At 39.5% G+C, this 21614-nt stretch overlaps 1 protein-coding gene across 1 annotated transcript in view; it reads left to right on the forward strand.

The window, feature by feature from the left end:
- Positions 1-265: 265 nt before the first annotated feature.
- The window catches only part of LOC104946096 (septin-8-like), a 30179-nt gene continuing 8830 nt past the window's right edge, over positions 266-21614 (forward strand). Inside the window, exons 1-5 of the mRNA XM_010771852.1 lie at positions 266-452; positions 607-613; positions 9179-9365; positions 13648-13809; positions 17181-17277. Coding sequence (XP_010770154.1) covers positions 266-452; positions 607-613; positions 9179-9365; positions 13648-13809; positions 17181-17277 — 640 coding nt within the window. The remainder of the gene's footprint in view (positions 453-606; positions 614-9178; positions 9366-13647; positions 13810-17180; positions 17278-21614) is intronic.

Genomic DNA, 21614 nt, shown 5'->3' on the forward strand with positions numbered 1-21614 from the left:
AATTAGTCTCCTCTTTTATGCGGCAAATTAAAACGTTTCAGGTCCTGCCAGAGGAAGAGATGTTAAAGGGCTGAGAAATATTCATATAATGTGGGTAAGCACTGCCATGGAAACATAATCCTCATCCAAGGTCTTCAGGTTTAGTTAAAGGACATGGAGCCTGAATCTTTCATTAAATGAAGGCTTATTTCATTATTTAGAAGGTGTTATTTTCTGCCTCAGTTCACAGGCTAAACGCCAATTGGCAACTCCAAGGTCTATTTAAATGAGTCAGATTCTGGTCCCATCTGCCCTGCTGGGTCTTGCTCCTGAGTGGGTGTTCAGACTGGATAATGCAGTCAGCCCCGGGACGCAGACTTTCTTCTGCGGTGTCATCTGTCTTCCCACCCAGCATCCCACTCACCTGGGCCAGAGTCAAGGTCTCAGCGACATGCAACACCTCGGAGCCAAAGGTAGGGTTTTTAATTGGAGTGATTCACATAGTGTATACTCAGAATCAGAATCAGAACCAGACACAGGTTTATTACCAGGTAGGTTGACACGTACGAGGAATTTGATTTGATGTCTGCACAGTGATCCCAAGAAAGTGTGTTTTATATGCCGAAGATATACCGTATGTTCAGGGTCAGGTGTAGTCAGTTACTGAATAAAGCACATAATAATCCAACACCTCGGAGCCACAGCTAGGGTTTTTAATTGGAGTGATTCACATAGTGCAGGGGGGTCCAAACTACGCCCCGCGGTCAAAGTGGAACACGGACCATTTTGAATCGGCACTCAGCAAATTAAAAAAGTATAATGGAGTACGGCCCACAAATGAAACTTGTGCTTGTCTTATATTGTACTTTGTAAATATATACGTACACATATATTACACAGTACTCATAAGCACAGTTTTTAAAGTTGAAAACATTTTCTAACTAATTTAAATTGATAAGAAAAAAGCCTAATAACGTATTTACATATTAAGCTTGAAATATACCCTTCATATTTCCACTTATTAAAGATATCTGAGGCTTCTGCTTTAAGGAATGAGCTGCCAACTAAATAAATGAAACCCTATGAGGCGAAGCTGTGATGTAGGCTGTTCTGTTTCTTAAAGCATTTTCAAGTATCAAGAATAATTTAGCGATTGATTTTTCTAACTTATAACTGAACTTATGAGGCAATATACCTCTAGTGAGTGGCCCAGCCCTTCGTATATGTTTCTGTATGTGGCCCTCGTTGAAAAATGTTTGGACACCCCTGATCTAGAGAATACTGCACAGTGTTCCCAAGAAAATGTATTTGATATGCTCCTCATGAAGATATACTGTATGTTCAGGGTCAGATATAGTCAGTTACTGAATAAAGCACATGTCCATGATTTAATAAGTAAAATAATCCATGGGAATACGATTTATTTGTATTTTATCCGACTCCTATTATGGATTTTTTCTTTAAATCAAACTGAAAGAATATTGAACTTTACTAATTGCCATAAACTTGAAGTTACTGAACACAAATAAAATAAATTTTTTATTAGTAATGTAAAAATAAATGTTCAATATGGATACTTTTGGATACCTTTAGAATCAGCTAAATAAATAAAAATAAATGAAAACCTCTACTATTCATGAATCATCATTAAACAGTTTAACATTTTCAAATACAATGTAATATCACCTTATCTTACTTCCTTGAAATTTCATCTGGGCATATTATGATTACTTTTTTTTGAAAGACATTTGGTTGGGAATATAAAACCTTGGTCTCATACATAGTCTTTGGTCATGTGATCACTAAATTATGAGGCGATATCTTATACTCCATGGTTAAAAAATCACCCCGTCCTTCAAAACCTGCACTGGCTCCCTGTCCGTCAACGAATACACTTCAAAATCCTTCTGCTAACACACAAAGTTCTCAATAACCAGGCACCCCCCCTACCTCACCGACCTGACCCACCACTACACCCCCTCCCGCAGCCTTCGTTCATCAGAAGCGAACCTCCTCTCTATCCCCACACGAACCAAGCTCCGAACCTGGGGGGACAGAGCCTTCTCCATCGCTGCCCCCACCCTCTGGAACTCCCTTCCACAACACATCAGAGACTGCACCGACCCATCCACTTTCAAAACACTGACCGAAACACACCTCTTCAGACTGGCTTTTCATTTGTGAATTATGCTGTGTTGCTGTTTTAATATTTATTTATTTTTCTATTCTTTATTCTATGTTATCATGTTTTATCAAACCACTGTAAAGCGTCTTTGAGCACCTGGAAAAGCGCTTTGAAATAAAATGTATTATTATTAAAAATGAACAAATAACAAGCAATATCGGACCACGCCATCGATATAACAGCACATACTGTAAGGGAAAAAAATAATGATTTTTGAAGATCTTCAAGAGCACTAAGACACGTATACCTAAACATCTATCTCATAATCCAGATGTTGAGGTGACATGTTTTCTGCTGAGTATCATATCTTTGTTCCTGATATTACAGTTCCTCACATTGTTCTCTCGTTTGACTACCGTACATGAGCTGCAGAGGAGTCACCATAACAATGTCACGCCTATCAACTGTACTTATATGATAAAGTGATTTAGATTCTGAATGAGGAAGAAACATTTATTTTTTACGAGCCATAGCGAGCGTGGCCTTGTCCTCTGCCAAAGACATGAGAGGCATACATAATCACGTCATGTACTTTTGTGTGTGTGTGTGTGTGTGTGTGTGTGTGTGTGTGTGTGTGTGTGTGTGTGTGTGTGTGTGTGTGTGTGTGTGTGTGTGTGTGTGTGTGTGTGTGTGTGCGCTGGGAATGAATGGTTGCAGTTTCACAGACTGTCGAATAGAGAGCATCATTACACACAGCTCTGACTGCCGAGAGATCATTTGAATAATGTAGTTGGTTACATTATTATCTGTTCCATTCATTATTGGCTGCTGGAGTGGTTCTGTTGCTATTACAGAGGGATAACACTTCACTGTTTGAAACCTTTCATTCACTGAGCTGGGTTTGGCATAATGCTGTGTGTTGTCTCCGAGGACGAAACCATTATCTGCGGCACAGAAATCCTCTCTCCATAGAACGTCTTCAGCTGTATAGGAAAACAAAAAGTGCCCCTTTTTTGTTAATTTCCCGAATGACTTAGTAAATACATCTCTGCAGAGGAATGAATTCCACCGCTACTTATCGGGGGATTTGTGTGGCTTTGAGCGCTAAACAGCAAACAAAGCCAAGGGAAATAAAAGAGCCATCCCATAACACAACATCTGTTGACATCAGCCCGTTAAGTGAAATATGACCCCACTGCCCGCTTTCATAAGTATAAAAAGACACAGTTTTTCTTGTTTGTGGTCCAATCTGCTAATCTACAGAGCACTTCCATGGCGCCTCTGAATTAATTAGACGATTTGGCACCCAGCAGTCTCATTTCTCGTGTCCCCAGTGAGAAATGTGCTCTCTTGTTACAGTGATGCACAAATATAATTCCCCACTTTGCCAGATGTCCCGCTATCTGCAGCTACTACAGTAGTTTATTTCCCTGTGAGAATGTAAGGGGATAGGGTGACTCGCGGATCATTTATACTCCTTACAAATGACATCCCAGATATTGGAGGAATGTCAAAATGGATGCGTAGAGGTGAAAGATATCTTAACTTATTCTTTTGTGTGATACTTTATCGATCGCTTACACTGCCAATGGAGCGAAAGCAGGGGGGTCAACTGCAGGGCAGGGCCTCTGGAGTTTCTATTGTCTTCACTTTATTCAGTTCAAGGTCAATACTTTATGGATATCTGCACTCCACAACATCCATTATATAAATGGAACTTTCACACAGGCAGGGGAGTGAAATGCATTCAAGATTGGTGTCAATATTGTCATGAATTACGTCCACGTGTACAGTAAGTCTGCAGCGAGGTACAGGAAGGAAATGGAATCAGGCACAGTGAGGGTAAATAAAAGGTGTGTGTTGTATTTTTTGCAAATAAAAAAATATAATGACTATTTTTCTCTTCCATTATTTATGTACTGGTGTTTATAATGAAAGGAATGCTGATGCTGAGGCCATACAATTAAAATGAAAGAACTACAATTTGACCTAATAACTTTTGCATAATTCTGTACTTGACTTCTATTTGAGGAAATATAATTGAACTCACCTTGAGCAGATCAATTACACCTGAAAGGTTTTAACTTATTCAGTAAGAATACGTATATGTTAAAGAGGCCATATTATGCTTTTTGGGGTTTCCCTTTCCTGTGGTGTGTTTATATATAGCTTTTTGTGCATGTTAATGGTCCGCAAAGGCTGAAAACAAATGTGTTTTTAAATAGTGACATCGCTATGTAACAGTTGCGCTTCTATTGGCTAGCTCTCCAACACATTGTACATGATAGGCTAAGGGGCGGGACATCTCTAAGCTGTTGACCAATCACAACAGAGCCGGCCAGCTGACCAATCAGAGCAGACTGGGCTCTGGTTTCAGACAGAGGGTGAAAAGAGGTGCTGCAGCACAGGCAGTATGAGAAAAATAAAGAGCTTTTTGAACATTAAAGCATGGAGACATGAACATTAGCAGAATATATCCTCGAGCAAAAAACGCTTCAATGAATGTTAAACTGAGTAATTTGACACAGCAGCTTAAAAAACTAACTGTTATTGCTTAAAACGACAATTAATATTTCTGAAAGGCACGAAATGTGGTCTCTTAAATGTTTTACATACAAATGCAACAGCTCAAACAACCCAAATGTCATTAATATGCAGCGTGATGTTATGGTTCAAATCTGCCTTTGGTCTGTTTTCGCTATAGGTTACAATGGGACTTTTTAGTGTTTATTTTGAAAGCTCTGCCTACAGTAAATCTTGTGTACGTTTGAGTTTATTTCCCACTGGCTGTTTCTCAGGAAGGAATCAGAAGTCAAGCCACAACAGGAATCAGCAGTGTAATTAGAGTAATTAAGAAAGCGTGGGGCAGGCTGTGTTTTGGATGCCATGAACCACTAAACACAATCCCTGGGTGGTAATTACTTGAACACACACTTCCAGCTTTGTTCAAGGTTTTGCTACGCTGGCCTTGGATTGTATAGGAGGGGTGTGTGAACGCAGGAAGACATAATTGGCTGTAGAAACAAAACATGATCTCAAACTGAGAAGGTTTTGTCATTTGCATTTTGGGGAAATAAACAGGTATGCAATTTCACTTCAGCAATTAGCACATGCCTACAAACGAGTGACATCTTGGTTAACCAGTGTGAGTACAAGCATTATTCACATTATTTATGTACAATTAAGAGGTAATGTATGTATACTTTTACTCCATTACAACTCAAAAGAGAAATGAGAGTCTCCATTGATCCCTTGGTGATATTCAAAAGCTAACCAGAAGTATGTGTTGTTAATACGTATGTAGTAATGTTGGAACATGAAAGCAATGAACACATCTACGCCTCATTATAGTCATAATATAATTATTAGGAGTTGGGAAAGGTACAGTATGTTGACTTTTTTGTAGATAAACATTTTGATTTTAAATCTTCTGTAGTTAAAGAGGATATATTCTGCTCATTTTCAGGTTGATATTAGTGTTTAGTGTCTCATACTGTGACTTGTCTCCATGCTGTAATGTTCAAAAATATCTTTATTTTGCATAAAACTAAAAGAACACACTACAAGAAAAGGGAAACCCAAAAAGCACAAGGGCCTCTTTCACTTAAGTAAACATTTTGATAGCATAACGTTTACCTGTAATGGAGTATTTCTACACTGTGGCATCACTATTTTTACTATTCAAGCAAGTAACATATCTAAATACTTCTATGGAACAACTTTCTTGAAATGCTTGCTAGACATTTGTACATTTCCTGGTGGAAAAGGTACGATTTTTAGGTGCTTCAGATGTGATTCAATTCGATTGAATTGTTTTACCCTTCAACACACAATGAAAGGTGAGTCAAGATATCCTTGTATCTACTGTGCGTGACATTTTGAAGGTTTACGTTTCACCGCATGGACTCCATTACTTCGGAATGACCTTGCTGCATGGTTACATCACACATCATGTATAAATGTGTCTTTTGATTGTGTATATAGGCAGGGCCGTCCCTGGCCAACATGAGGCCCCACGCAAAGTTATATGATGAGGCCCTCTGTTTCGCAAGCGTCGTCAACGGACGGACGGATGGACGGGATGTGCTAGTGGAGCCTCGCAGCTACGAAACTGTGCCGCGCCACACTAGCGGTACGTCCACACAGCCGCGTTAAAAAAATCTTGGAGGTGGGCGTGTCTGAAAGCTTGGGATTTTTTGCGAGCAACGCGACCAACAACCAATCACATGAATCTCCCGCCCCGACATACAAAGCAATAGCAATGTTAAAACGAAGTACACTGGATATAAAATCCCCAAACAGGCGAAAACCTACCAGTTTCACCCACTGTCTCTGCCACCTCCCTCCATGCCTGGTTCCTCCGGTTTGCATCCCGGTAAGTTATTAGCGGCTGGTCATAAAGAACCGGGTGATTTGCTACAGCAATAACTAATTTCTCCTCCATTTTCAGGAATATAGGAAATGAACTGCGGTAGTCTCTCCCAGCTTGCGCGCGGTTTGATTGGCTAGCGCTTGTACTCAGATTTGCATAAACAGGATTTGATTGGCTGAATCTTCCACCTCAGCTTCAAAAGTTGAACATTGCTCAACTTTTGAATCCTGAAAATCCTCAACTCCTGGAATCCTGGAAATCCTTGAAATCCTGGAAATCTTCACTTTGCTTCCCCACAATGCAGTTCGGCGAAAAGCGAGGCAAAGTGACGTCACCCTATTCAAAGTCAATGGGCAGAGAACCGTTGGAAGATTTTTTTAACGCTGCTGTGTAGACGGGTCGATACTCTTAGATGATTATTAGCCAACTTCAGATCAAACCGAAACCGTCCTTACTTTGAGTCAATCTGTTGCAGAATTAAGACGACAATGTGTATAAGAGAAACAGTTAATGCACAAAAACAGTGCCATTTAAGCATGAGGAAAGTTTAAATGTTGTTATAACGGTTTTGTCCTATTCTTCAAAACCCATTCATCTGGTACTAATTTCCCTGTCAATCCTTATGCAAACCCTCATTTCAGCTTTCAAGATTACATTGCATAGTTTTGCAGAAACTAGGTCCATGTTGGCTTGTGATACTAATGAGAGAAACAGACCCAATCTTACATCAGTCCAGGTTTCGAGAGCTCTCTATAGAACAGAATACGAGCTGGGAGAGCAATAAAGAGGAAATGGCTTTTTCTTAAACATGCAGCTGTGGAATGGACTGTTCTTATTGTGACCTAGCCAGCGAGCAGCACTCTCAAGCCCTTTTGATAGCAGCTTCTCTGTAGGCCGTATAAACCAACATGCTGAAGGACAGAGCCTGCAGCGGACTGTACATGCTCACTGAGAGAGCCTCAAAAGGTCAGAGTTGGTGCATTCCTCAGAGAAGATTGAAGATAGATGCGAAGGAAGAGGACAGATGACTGTAAACATGCCGCTGGCTGAGGATATTATAGAGTATATTGTTTGCTCTTATGTCTCACTCGGAGCTGTAAAATGTGGGAGGACTTCCTGTTAAGAATTTATTAGCATTAGACAGCTATTAAAAAGGAAATGAGTCACCAGCACACAAAGAAATCTGGCTGACAAATGTAAAGGTCTGTCTTATTATACTTGTGAAACTTGTTTCTTCACTTTTCTTCCTAAAAACTTGATAATCTGGGTCAAACAACTTCAGTTTTTTGGATGCTTTAAAAGTCTTAAAAGGCATTGAAATTATTCATCTAAAAAATACTTCTTCATGGGTATTACAATTTATGAAATCAATCTTACAAAAAGTCATAAAAATGCTAAGACGTGGGCGGTAGGAGTTTATCAATTCTTCTATTTCTGACATTACAATATCAAATCTCAAAACAAGTACACATTTTTACAAAGATAGAGGTCCCTCAAGTTTTTGCGCCATGCCTGAAACCAGCATCAATGCAATCTATATGATGCGCTGTTAGCTTTGTACAGGAAATGCTTCAAACCCAGCACATTAAATCATGTAGTCTTCAACAGCATAATATGTAAGGCCAAAGTGATTTCGTGAGAACTCAACTATGACTTTAAGACTTGTGTCTATGGTGACTGATAAATCTCAACCTCAATTCAAAGAGACTTTCATTTGTGGCAGCTGTGATGCAGTTTATTAAATACGGTATGTGGTCTAATGTTGTCCTTCTCATCTCTCTGAGCTAAATGAGTTAAAGCTGCAGACTGAAATAAACTGCTCAAAACAAACTTGTTGTGAATGCAGCACACATTTTCTCCAAACGGTCTCATCAGACATTATCAGACTGGTGCCCGTTTTGAAAGACACTAAAAATAGCTTCCAGAGACAAACAGTACTGCTGCATTAACAAAGATAAGATATCATTTTGGAAAAGGGTAATAAGAAAGGACTGACATTTAACCTGATAATAACTCTAGTAAGAAAAGCTTTCAGAATAAAAGGCACTACCGGGCTACGTGATGTATACCACAATGCAACTAATAGCGTTAGCATTAGCATTAGCTACTATAGAGGCAACGTCTTTATGTTATGTTAGGACTAATGTTTCCACATATGTCTCTGCAAGGTAAGGGATTTCTGATATTGGTGATGAAGACAAATCAGCTGTCAAATCCTAAAACAATATTTAAATTTCTTACAGTATTGGTTCAGAGTTCGTCCTGTCTAGCAGTCATTTCAATTGATATAATATCAAAATTCACGTTGCTCTGATATTGTTGATGAAACCATTGACTCTCAGAATTCAAACCTCAAATACTAGAAACCTCTGATGTTTTCACATTGTACATGTCTATCTATGTGATTTACTGGTGACACTGTATGCTACACATGCTCACTAAGAGAGGACGGGATGTTTTGTGACTTTTGTGAGCAAACTACCAAGCCGAGAACACGTTTCATGCAGCAGTAAGCTGTACAGCTATAAGCCGAAATCTTGGCGTAGAATCAGCTCGCATGAAAACACAACTATCGCTTTTAATTTCCTTCGTGACAAGTCCATATTTCATTTCACAATATTACAAATGAATTGGAAGCCAAATATTGATGCTTTTAACCACAAATAAAAATCCTTATAGTTCTTCCTTGGCTCTCCCCACAGTTACAAGCCCATCGTTGACTACATCGACACTCAGTTTGAAAATTATCTGCAGGAAGAGCTGAAGATCAAACGCTCGCTGTTTAACTACCACGACACCAGGATCCACATCTGCCTATATTTCATCGCCCCAACAGGACACTCCCTCAAGTCCCTGGACCTCGTCACTATGAAAAAATTGGACAGCAAGGTAAAAACAACTGACACGCAAACACAAAAGGAGATATATACTGTGGTTTTCCCCTTTGGCAAAATGCTTTTCCCAGTGTCTGTGTGTCCAACAGTGTTGCTGTAATCTGACCTCGCTTTCACTGAGGCCGGTGTGCATATCCCTGATCTGTTTGTTGTGGTGGGGGCTCTGTGTGTCCCAAAAGAATAAGAAAGCTAAAAGAAAAATGTAGCGAGTGAATGTGCAAGCTTCCCTTTTGACGTACAGGATTTCAAGACCTGCCCTACAGTATATGGGGTTTCACACCTAAAAGCCTGCATGTTTTAGCAGCTGCATGTGTCCAAGTGAAAAGGTTGAACATGTGGCTGTGAAAGAAAGGACAATTCCACTTTCTTAATTTCTATTTGTATAATATCAATTTATATAATATCCATTTATATATGATTAAACACAATTCAGTAATCTACAGTGTAAATAATTACAATTACTGAGTTTGTGTTTGACCAAATTCCAGTTTACGGGTCAGCTGTACAGAAGTCAATATTTACATTCAGAGCCACATTGATTTGTTACTTTTTTGTATTGCTCGTGTGCAAGTTCCCCTCACAAATTATTGGTTGGTAGATCCATGTTTTGCCATTGTCCGATGAGTGCAGCTCAGTGGATACAAAATCACTGGCTTGGCCTCAATTAGAAACAAATCTCATCAGAGCAGCAGTTGGAGCGTGAAAGTAGGGGAGAGGGGGAGAGTTAGTTATGGGGGGTGGGAGGACGGTGACAGAAATGGGCAAGCAGGCAAATTCTAAGGTATAAATTGGAGCCGTAATTGTTGAGATTATATAATTTATATTTTCTGGAATATATTTTTCTTTGTCAGCAGTTTACTTGGAAGTTTTCTTTTGAAGATTAAGCTAATGTAGCAAGGCATTGCGACTATTGCTACTTATGATCAATCAAGACGAAATTAATATATAGAGATAGATTTTAAGCAAATAATGTCTATACGTGTATGGTATTGAAATATACATATTTTTCTTCTTGATGACACACATTTATAAATTCAATTTCTTGACGTTTTGGATTACCTAAGATATTTTTGAAAAAGGCTCAGTGATATAAGCTAAAACTGTTCAGTGGTTTTTGATCCTGATTCTTGGTGGAATTTAAGGCAGAGAAAAGCACATCCAAACATTTCAAAGCCCTGAAGGAAATAAGCAGTTAAAAGGCAAAAGTGAAGATTTGTGTGTCAACCTTGTAGGTGCTCGTTCGACCTAAGGTCAGGAGGGTCATATTAACTCCTTGGATATTTGTAAGCACTGAATCTGAGAAAGCTGCATCAGCGTAGAGACAAAATGTCCTTTCTATTCAATTGTATTGGTTTCTATGATTTAAAGGATGTGTATATGCTCGTGTACATCCTGTCACATCACTTAAGGTTTCGGAAAGCACTGCTGCATGCATGACAAAGTTGGCCCTGCTCCTGTCTGTTGAGGCAGTGATAATGAATCAGGAGCAAAGCAGATGGTCAGCCTGCGACCAAGACCTGCAGATTTACCTCTGCCAACTATCAGCGCACGGCTACGCAGCTCTGCCAAGTGTCTCCGGGTACTTTTCAAAACAATGACCGGATTATTCAGCAAACTGCTCCTTGCAAGGGACAGTTTAAAGTTTGAATGGGGGCTTCAGATTCAATCATTTTGTCGTATTTATGTAATTCATTATTTTACTATGTTTAAATTACGTTCACTTAACATAAATGTTGATGTATTTTTACAATTTATTGAAGACAGTTATAGTGGAATCCATTTTGGACATCTTCTTTTCCAATTTGAGCCATCCCGACTACTTTTACTGCCAAGTTTTACCTGAGGACCAAGTGGCCAAAGCCATGAACCTGAATCCTCTTCAGCCGAGAGGACTTCACATAGAAAGAGCCAGGATCCAAACTCAGCAGTTCTTTTCATATAAGGGTGCAGCGCTGACCACTCTGTTGGCTGCTTAAGACAGAACAGAGTCATCAAAAGCTGGCACTTGCAGTAGCCAACTGTCTCCTGATGCCGTCCAAAGCACCACAGCCAACTCTCTGAACCCTTTGCTTTGAATAAAGACTTGGTAGTGTACCTGAGCTAAATATATTACCTTTATCCCAGTATATGAACCACAGCAAAGCAGGTACATTGAGCTAATTGGGATTGGTGTTGTGAAGTTGCTTACCTGCTCTACTCTAATATGAGTGAAAGTAAAATCTTCACATTCATCCATATGAAACCATTATCCTTGAAAACCTCCATTATGCCTGTAAAGGACATGTTGGTGACACACCCTGAAAAGGTATTTTGCACAGTGCCTGAATGTATAAAATGACAGCAGTATTGGCGAGACACTTTTATCCAAAATGATTTACAGCATTGTGAGTGAAGCAGTGTGTTGAGATTTAGAGGTGGCCGTGAGAACCTCTCTGACCCCTCTGGCTCTGTCCCTACAATCTACTCACTTTGTGAAATATGACCCCCGTTTTATCTGAAAGCAAGCCAGTGTTGAATGACCACAGTGTGTATGTGACACTTTTCTGTTTTACAGGCCTGGTGGGTTTGTATGTAGTGGTCTCTAGATAAAATAATAATGTGCTGCTGGCAATTTGCAGCAGTGGCTCGCCACATGCTATCTGTCTTAGCACGTTTTCATGAGCTCTAGATACCCACAGGCCAACCACAAAAGTACCTGCTGGCTTCCAGTAGCCTAAAAGAGACACAGATACATTAGGGCTTCATTAATGATTCATTTTGGTTGTTGATTCAGCATACAGGTATTTTTTCAATTAACCGGTTGTGTCCTTGGTAAGTAAAACGTCAACAATACTGTTTTATCCAACACGTAAAAATATATAATTATAAAACTGAGAAAATCAGCCAATCTTCACATATAAGAAGCTGGAACTGATGTTGTTATCAAATTAATCAACCAGCACCAAAATACATGGTTATATTTTGAATACATTACATTGCAATTAGAAGCATTTGACTCAATCTTCAGTAGAATTAAGATCCACAGTCACATTAGTTTTGTATTTGTTTGCTGAGATATCAATAGTATGTTGTATAATCTGTGGGAATATAAACCTAAACTGAAGAAGAAAGAAATAGCCCTGTCACTGACAAACCAGAGCAGAAATAACTATTTGCTCTAACTGCTCAGAGTTTGCTGTCAAGGCTAGAGAATGGTGTTTTTCTTGTAAATCACCCCTCCCTACAGAGGATGGTTGAAGCCAGTGAGTGTGGTATGTGGTGGATGAAGGCAGGAAGAGAGATAAGGGTCTGAAGGAGGAGTCCTTTTGTTTTAATGTTTAGTTTTTCTTAAATATGACAGAATCATTTTTAGTTAATCAAGTATTATTAAGTCTTCAATGATTATTTACATGCTAACTGTTCTGTAGTGGTCGCATGGACCCATCTGGGGCTCCGGACACTGAGAACTATTTGGGAATACTTCTTGGCCAGCTTGGAAAACCCACTTGTGGAAAGTGAACAAACATCCCTGTCCCCTCCCTCCTCACTTGTCAGAACTGGATCGCAATCAATAAACTTGGTTTGTTGAATAGGGGTTTAAACACAATACTAGCTGCCCTGCTGTAAATTAATGATCCAATAAAGTATGATGAGCCTGTCATTTGAGTCCTAACAAGCGCTGGCTCTTGCTCTGAGGCACACTATGGAATTGATGAGTGAATCTGTGGGGATCCTCAGCATCCTCCTGGTTAATGACTGGGATAATGCAGCCGTACTGAGAAAAGCAGACAAACTGCATGTTTGTTTCTGCACATCTGCTGCTGATTGGAGATGAAGCCTGGTTTGTTTTTATAATCGCTGTTTGTTTTATTATCTGTTGGGGTTCTGTCTGAGTGTATTCACTAAACAGTGTTGCTGCATATGGTCTTGGATGCCTTCTTAGTAATATTAAGCACAGTACTTCGGTTGGTTTCTGTTTATACGTAGCTCCTCGGTATGTTTAATTAGCTTTATTCACATTGATTGTTAATGGCCTGCTGATCTATGGCAGTGAATTGCTCTAATCTTTAATTTACTGAATACATCGATTTTCTTTGCATCTTCTCATCATATTGAGATTGATGGGTTTATATGGAGTCCACGTTTCCCCTTCAACACAAACAAAGCAGCTTTCACTTTAGGAATGCATATACTGTATGTCTTTGGCAGACTCAACCATTAAAACAAGGACAATGGACTACACATTTGATAACTTATCTTATGAACTCCTCCCTGTCTTCTTCTCATCCTTTCCTCAGGTGAACATCATACCGATCATCGCCAAAGCAGACACCATTTCCAAGAGTGAGCTCAACAAATTTAAGATAAAGATTATGAGCGAGCTGGTCAGCAACGGGGTCCAAATTTATCAATTCCCAACAGACGACGAAGCCGTCAGTGAGATCAACGCCTCCATGAACGTAAGTCATGTTGTGACACCTAACAAGCATCTTTTTACTTTAACTGGAATATGTCACCCATTTTTTTTTTTGTAAGGCAAGACAAGGAAAGGCAAGACGAGGAAAGGCGAGGCAAGTTTATTTATAGAACAAGGCAATTCAAAGTGCTTTACAAAAATTAAAAGGATTAAGAAATTGTGCATTCAAAAGCAAAGATAATAAAACATGAATAACACAGGTACATGAATAAAAGCAGCGGCAAAAAGAAAAGTCATCAGCCTGGATTTAAAAGTAGTAAGAGTTGTAGCGGACCTGCTTGTTTCTGGTAGTGTGTTCCAGATATTTGCCAACATCCCTAATTAAGTTCAATTAAAAGCAGCGGCAAAAAGAAAAGTCTTCAGTCTGGATTTTAAAATAGTGTGAGTTGCAGCGGACCTGCAGGTTTCTGGGAGTTTGTTCCAGATATTTGGAGCATAATAACTGAATGAAATTCAGGTCAGTGTCCATGATTTCTGGCTTTATCTGTTGTTTTGAACATTGCAGACTGAAGCTCAGTGCTGACTTTAATGCGTTCTTCCTTGGCTCCAAAAACAATTAACTCAGTTTTATCTTTGTTTAATTGGAGAAAGTTCTGACACATCCAGTCATTGATTTGTTCAATGCACTTACTCAGTGTTTGAATTGGAGCATTGTCTCCTGGTGAAATGGTTATATACATTTGTGTGTCATCTGTATAGCTATGGTAACTTATTTTGTTGTTTTTTATTATCTGAGCCAGTGGTAGCATGGAGATGTTAATGAGAAGAGGCCCCAAGATGGAGCCTTGAGGAACCCCACATGTCATATTTGTCAACTCAGATGTGTAGTAACCTATAGAAACAACGTTTTTCCTCTCCTTTAAGAAGGATTCAAACCAATTTAGAACTGTTGCCGAAAGTCCCACCCAGTTTTCCAGTCGGTTCAGTAATATGTTGTGGTCAACAGTGTCAAACGCAGCACTGAGATCTAATAATACTAACACTGAAGTTCTGCCACTGTCTGTGTTTAAGTGGATGTCATTGAAGACCTTAACAAGAGCAGTCTCAGTGGTGTGGTGTGGACGAAAGCCTGACTGGAACACATCGAAACAGTTATTTAAATGCTAGAAATGACTCGGCTGTCGGAAAAACTACTTTTTAAATGATTTTACCTACAAATGGGAGGTTTGATATGGGCCTGTAATTGTTCATTACTGAAGCATCTAGATTATTTGTTTTTAGAGTGGTTTAATGACTGCAGTTTTCAGGGCCCGTGGGAATACACCTGAGTGAAGAGACTTGTTTACTATATGTAGGAGATCTGAGGCCATGCATTGATAATCATTTTTGAAAAAGCATGTTGTATAATGTGATTTAGGGTTTGGACACCAGTGTCAGTTGCCTCTATATCAGGAACAGCAAATGTTTTCCTGTCCCTGATACAGAGGCAACTGACACTGGTGTTAGTCTGGCGATGGTAGCAAACAAGGCACGTGCTTTGTTTTTGTTTTTGGCAATGATGTCAGAGAAGAAAGACTGTCGTGCATTTTTCATTTCAAAATGATAATAGCCAGGTCTCTCTCTATGGATGTCAAAATGAACCTGGAGATTTGTTTTCCGCCACCTGCGTTCAGCTTTTCGACACTCTTTTTTCTGTTGTCACGGTCATGGCCTTTCTCCATGAAGATATTTTCTTGCCAGACATTTCCTTTACCTTAGTAGGAGCAATGGAATCTATAACATTTTTAAAACAATTATTTAAATGATCTACCAGCTCATTTACTGAGATGTTAGCGAGGGCAAGTGTGGAAAAAATATTCTGAGTAAACATTTCCCTTGTGTTTTCATTTAAATATCGTTTTGTGGTTACCTCTTTTAGAATATTTGTGTGAACAGAAATAGAGCTCTCAAAGAAAACACAGGAATGATCAGAGAGCGACACGCTTCAAATTGTTGAAAATAAAAATTATACAGTTAGGCCTCATTGACTATTATATTCGTAAATCTTTTCCCAAATTTGCTTTCAGAAATGTTTATACTTGTGTTCTCAATGTGGGTTTTAATAAAAAAAATGGGTGAATAAAGCCCATTGTTCTTAGAATTGTGACACTTCTTAACATTGTAGGATTTACAAGGATTATCTGTGTGCCAACTGTTTTGTTACATCATGTCTTTAGTGCCACATGTGTTACACATCTGGTAACAGCGGCATATGTTGACACCATTTTATTGTTTTAACACATACTGAAGTAATGCTGTTTATCCAGACGCTTTGCAATCCTACAAATCCAAAGTGCAAACTGGGGAAAAAACCTAGCTGACCCTAGGCATGTGCTTGAACAAACAGTCTAAGCAAACATTATAACTCAAAACTATATGACTACTGGCTCTGTTTGATTACACTTGTTCTCCATTCCTAAATTCTTTCCATAATAAAATATTTGTTGTACTCTATAGCAGCACACGCTTAACTGCAACCGGCAATATGTCAATTTAAAAATGTTCCATTTTGAAAATAAACTGTTTTTTAGAAATACTGAACAATTATATTAATTTAGCAATGTAATTCAACATGTGCTCTTGATTTTGGCTCAGGCAGCAAGCACAAACACCTTTTATTTGTAAAGCCTTTTTGAGTTATGATTTTAAAATGGAGATGATGCCTAATCACACTGTGCTTAAACATGCCCACACACATACACACAGCTAATTCTCTCATGGATAAATTAGATTTGCATTTAGTTTTTTCCCACATGCAGTCCATGTACAGTATCCCCATCTATTCATAGTCCGTTACGTCAGCGCCCACACTCACCAGCTTGTTCCTCTGAGCTGCGAGCAGCCAGCTGGTTTCAACTCACCACACATTTTTGAGGTTTTGTATCAGGCATGTTTTCCCCATGATGCTTCACAGTCGATCCTGACGAGGCATAGTAGGTCGAACGTAGCTAGAAAGTCTTTTTGTGTTTTTATCGCTTCAACAAATAGGTCTCTCAGCCCCAACTAAGCCACATGTAACACAGCTCTGGTGAAGCTCATGTGTCGATGTGGTTACACTCCTCTGTCGTGTGGGATGGTTGTGAAAGATAAGAGGGACGACAGACAGCCCCAGTGAAAGGTTTTATTTGAAAGTCAAAACACTTTTATTTATATTCTTTGGTCCTATTTGTTTATAATAACTTGTTTGTGTCTAGTTAAGTACTTAACTTGTGAAGTATTCGCCGAGCTGCAACCGACACCGTCATGAAGACAGGAAAAAACTCTAAAGTTTAACACAAAGCAAACAGGGGGATGGAATTCAGCCCCTGTGAAAGGCTTCAGTTACATCCCTGGCCTTTTGACATTTTTAACAAAAACTTGTTTTCCCCTACACAGGCCCTTCTGCCCTTTGCTGTGGTTGGGAGCGTGGAAGAGGTCAAAGTGGGGAACAAAACCGTGAGGGCCAGACAGTACCCCTGGGGTATCGTGCAAGGTGAGAACCGTTCATATGCAAGCTAATCAGGGTGTGTGTTTGTGTTTCTCAAGCAGGCACAACAGTAGGTGTTTAACTTCTTTACTGACTTTATTTTTTTAAGTCAGACAAAGACAGTGCCAAACTGTAATATTGGCACTGTGATTTAAGGTTTAAATATTTATCTTAAATCAACAGGACATCTATGGAACAATTATTTCCTTTGAGGTAACATAGATAAATTGTCCCATTTAAAAAAATACATATTCCGTAAAGTGCCAGTAAATGATAACTCTACCGCTTCCTGCCAGTAACTGATAAAAATCGTGTTGCCTGTATAAAGCAAAAGAGAGGCTGAAACGTTCTTATAATAGTCACAAAATGAATTCATGTGATTCATCATCATCAACAAGGACAGATTTTATACCGCATGCCGCTGGTTGTTTAGACGATGATTTTTGCTAATGGAGAAAGGGCATGCTGAGAAGGCAGTGACGTCCATCAGTATCCATGGGGAAAGATGTTTTACTGCTCACGGCGGAGTGTCCAGTGCGTCCCACAGTTTGCCTGTTTATTTATACCCTCCCTCTTAATGCCGAGCGTCCTCCACAACTGCGAGGCTGACTTCATGCCGAGTGACACTGCGAAATGAAGGACGAGTGGGAAGAGATTGTTTGGGAAATTGCCAGTGTGTGGCAGTGATATCTGTGAGGCTAATGTCTTCCACTTTGTGCACATACTGTATGTTTATCCCTATTTATATCTGTCTTTGTGTGTGCATTGCAGTCATGTATGCATGTGTTGCTCATGGAGAAATCACCAGGGGCATTTGTTTCCCACAGCTCATTCCTCTGGGCTTGTCAATGAAAGTAAACAATTTAATTTAAGAATGTCGCGCAGAATTGTGCTGTGAGAATATAACTGCTCTGATGGGATTCGGACTCTCAGAGAAGCTTTTTCTTCCCTCCCTTCCTTGGATTACTGCTCTCGGTTCTTCCCCCTGTCTTCCTTTCCCTGACCACTGTCATTCCCCAACCCTCAGAGGACACTTCCTATGGTTATTTATAAAGCCTGCTGTGTGTCTCATAGGGAACAGATTCCTTCAGACTCCTTCAGACTCCTTCAGTCCCCATGAAACTATAGCCTTGTTCAGCAAAATGTAGGATAGTGCCATCTGTGAAAAGTTATCTATGCTTTAATGGAAGCTCATTTATTTTGGGGATTAGTGTTAATCAAAAATGTTTTTGTCATTCTTCAACAGAAATGAACAGATGGTAGATATTTGCTAGAACAGGTCTGATAATGATACATCGAAATGCTCACTGTAGAATGTCAAGAACACAAGGGGAACATTAATGTAAAGAATTATGATAATAACTTGAATTCAAATATATAACCAGCTATAATTCATCTCCCACAACTCTTTCATGACAAGACAACAATTTCAATTTGTTTCTTTTTTACGGATGATGTAAAATCCTTTCTATAGCCGACTAAATGTAGCTGAATCAGACAGAATTATTACTAGTTCAGTCAGAAAAAATGTCAAATTTATATTAAAAGAAAATCGACTGAGGCTGTAAGAAATGATAATGCTGTGTTTCCATCCACATCCAAAGATAAGACATATTACATCTATAACAAATAATGTCTTTTTCAGTGTACATCTAATTTTCTCATCTGCTTTGCCCATCACTGCCTGAGAACTCCAATCTTGGCTGCTGGGATGTGATTCAAAACCCCCCCTTTGCCTCTAGTCAGGCCTGCTTGCAAACTGATGGCTCGTCATTGGTACCACACACTTTGTCACAGTATCTGAGGGCAGACAGGGCAGCAGAGGACAGACGTCTCAGTGTTTTTACTCCACTTGGCCCACACAGAGAGGAAGGGGTGTGTCAGTGGAAACTGTTTGCGGATGCCAGATGTCATATAGATGGGTTATGGTAACCTCTTGAAGAGCCATGGGAAATGGAAACAGAGGAAGGTCTGTGTGCTGATAAAAAGAATTCAAACAGCTCTCACAGTGTGTATGAGCGTGTTGGTCTTCCCTCACGATCGTAATGCTTTGTTATCTCTCACATCGAGACATATGTGACCTAAAGCAGACCTTCCTATAATTCAAGCTGCTGTGTTTGTTTAACCGTGCAAACATGATGTAGTGGGTGTTTGTACAGTATATGGACATGGTGTTATCAATCACTGACTTGGATTAGCTTCTCAGTAAGTATTTATTTCCCAATTACAGCATTTAAAAAAAAATTGTTGTGCGAAATTGCAGGGTTTTGTAGTTGGTTAATTTGCTTATTAATTGAAAATAATCCAAAATTGAAACAAAAAACAAATGGAATCACACATATGAAAGATGCCAGTGCACTTCTGTCACATATTATCCCTAAATAACCCCCCTTGAGATATACCGCCACCCACACAACAACACATTACAATAACATTTCTCGGTAGGCTTTAGAGCAGCATCTATCCTATAAATAAATCTGCTTGTCTCCCAATCATGACATACAGTAATAAAGCCTTACCAAAACACAAGAAAAAAAAATGTACATTGCATTTAGCTGATGCTTTTATCCAAAGCGACTTACAATAAGTACATTCGACCAGGAAGATACAACCTTGAAGAAAACAGAATCATATAAGTACATCAGGTTTCATAGAGCCAAACATCTCAAGTCATCCCCGGACAAATCGTTCATTTAGGTGTGTGTGTGTGTGTGTGTGTGTGTGTGTGTGTGTGTGTGTGTGTATATACAGTTCAGTCAGTGGCTACTGCCTTAGGCAATGATATCTTGAGGCTCAGTGCTGCAGTCAATCTGTGCACTGGCCCTCAGTCAGCCCTCAGTGGGGGGGCGCGGGGGGGGCAATACAGAGAGACTATTACATGCCAAATGAACAGGCAATTCAGTAGCCTGGATGCAGCCCCAGAGAACAGCTCATGTCTGTTTTTAACTTGTATACTCCCACTAATGACATGTTGTCAGACTCTGTACAAATAAGTGATTTAGAAAGCTGCTTTTTTTCATGTCTTTTTAAAAATGTATTGTGGGTCATTCAATCAGATGTTGATGATAATTTCTTTGATTTATGTCCTAGTGTAATGATGGAGCATCTTGATGATTGGTTCAGGCACAACTATATTATGTTGCCTTATTTGATGCTGCGTTGTGGTTTGCTATCGTGCACTGCAGGCTTTTTCATCAGGAGAAGCTTAATGCCATCATAATTAGGCTTTTCCAGTGTAATTATGGCCATCTTTGTGTCCTCAGCTCACAGCTTGTGATGGTATTTAAACCCAACATACATCTCCGTCCCCACCACTTTCAGCCCGGGGTTAATTGCATATGCTCGAGCCCCTGAAACACCACGTGCCTCCACACAGATCTGAGACAACAGGAAAGCCCTTTTATAGCTTCTTTCTGATGTTGGCTAACAGGTTGATCACATTAAATACCTCAAAGGGGAAAGTACTTTGTTTTCCCCTTTGACAACACATGTGTTTTAAAGAGTCATTATACTATTCCCTAGACTAAGCAGCTATCACTTATTCACCACAGCTGCTTTGGGTTGTGCTGCAGGATTTTAGTGCTTAGCAGAACTGTGGCACTTCAGTGGCCCTCATTTAAAGATTGGAGATTGAGCACATCAAATACACGTTTTCCAAGTTTCCACATAAACTGTAAAAGTATTATAAAGTCTTTAAATGGGGGGGAAATAATGCAAAGGGCGAGGAAAACTTTCTTTTCAAAGGAAAAAGTGATTTTTCTTGGTGAGAACAGTGCAAAATGGGAGAGTTGGCAGAAATGATTGTCTGCAGAAGTTTAAAATAGGTTGCAATCAGTTATTTCACACTTAAACTAAAGGGGAGGTGTGCAACATTTGGTCATTGGTCTGAAGGAAGCATTCAACTCTTATATTGTTTCAGTCACATTTATCAGACCTGTAGCAAGCACTGTCACTCCTGCTAGCTACAGTATCTTGGAAATTCACCTTTTTCAATAGGAACATAATTCATCTGATCCGTTTTCTGTCACTGTTCTAGTTAGCAAGTTGTTGTATTATAAGGAAAGACCCTATTATCCCTGGTTTTCCATCATACTTTCACCCTGCTACTAACTATTAGCAGCATATGTATTGCTATATAACTCCCCACTTCTCCAGACTACATCCTCAGTCAACATATTACCGCCCATGCCTACTATACACTAACCACATTGACCTTTGCTATGGCTTCTAACAACAAAACAATCTACGTGCTAGTTTCCAGAACAGTCCATATTGTTGCTCTGGAGTAAATGAAGTGACCTGGAGTAAAAAGGCTTCATGACGCCCAGGGCATGAACCCCCCC

The sequence above is a fragment of the Notothenia coriiceps genome, unplaced genomic scaffold, assembly GCF_000735185.1.
Source record: "Notothenia coriiceps isolate Sejong01 unplaced genomic scaffold, NC01 NC01_scaffold00010593, whole genome shotgun sequence".
NCBI classification, from domain to species: Eukaryota; Metazoa; Chordata; class Actinopteri; order Perciformes; family Nototheniidae; genus Notothenia; species Notothenia coriiceps.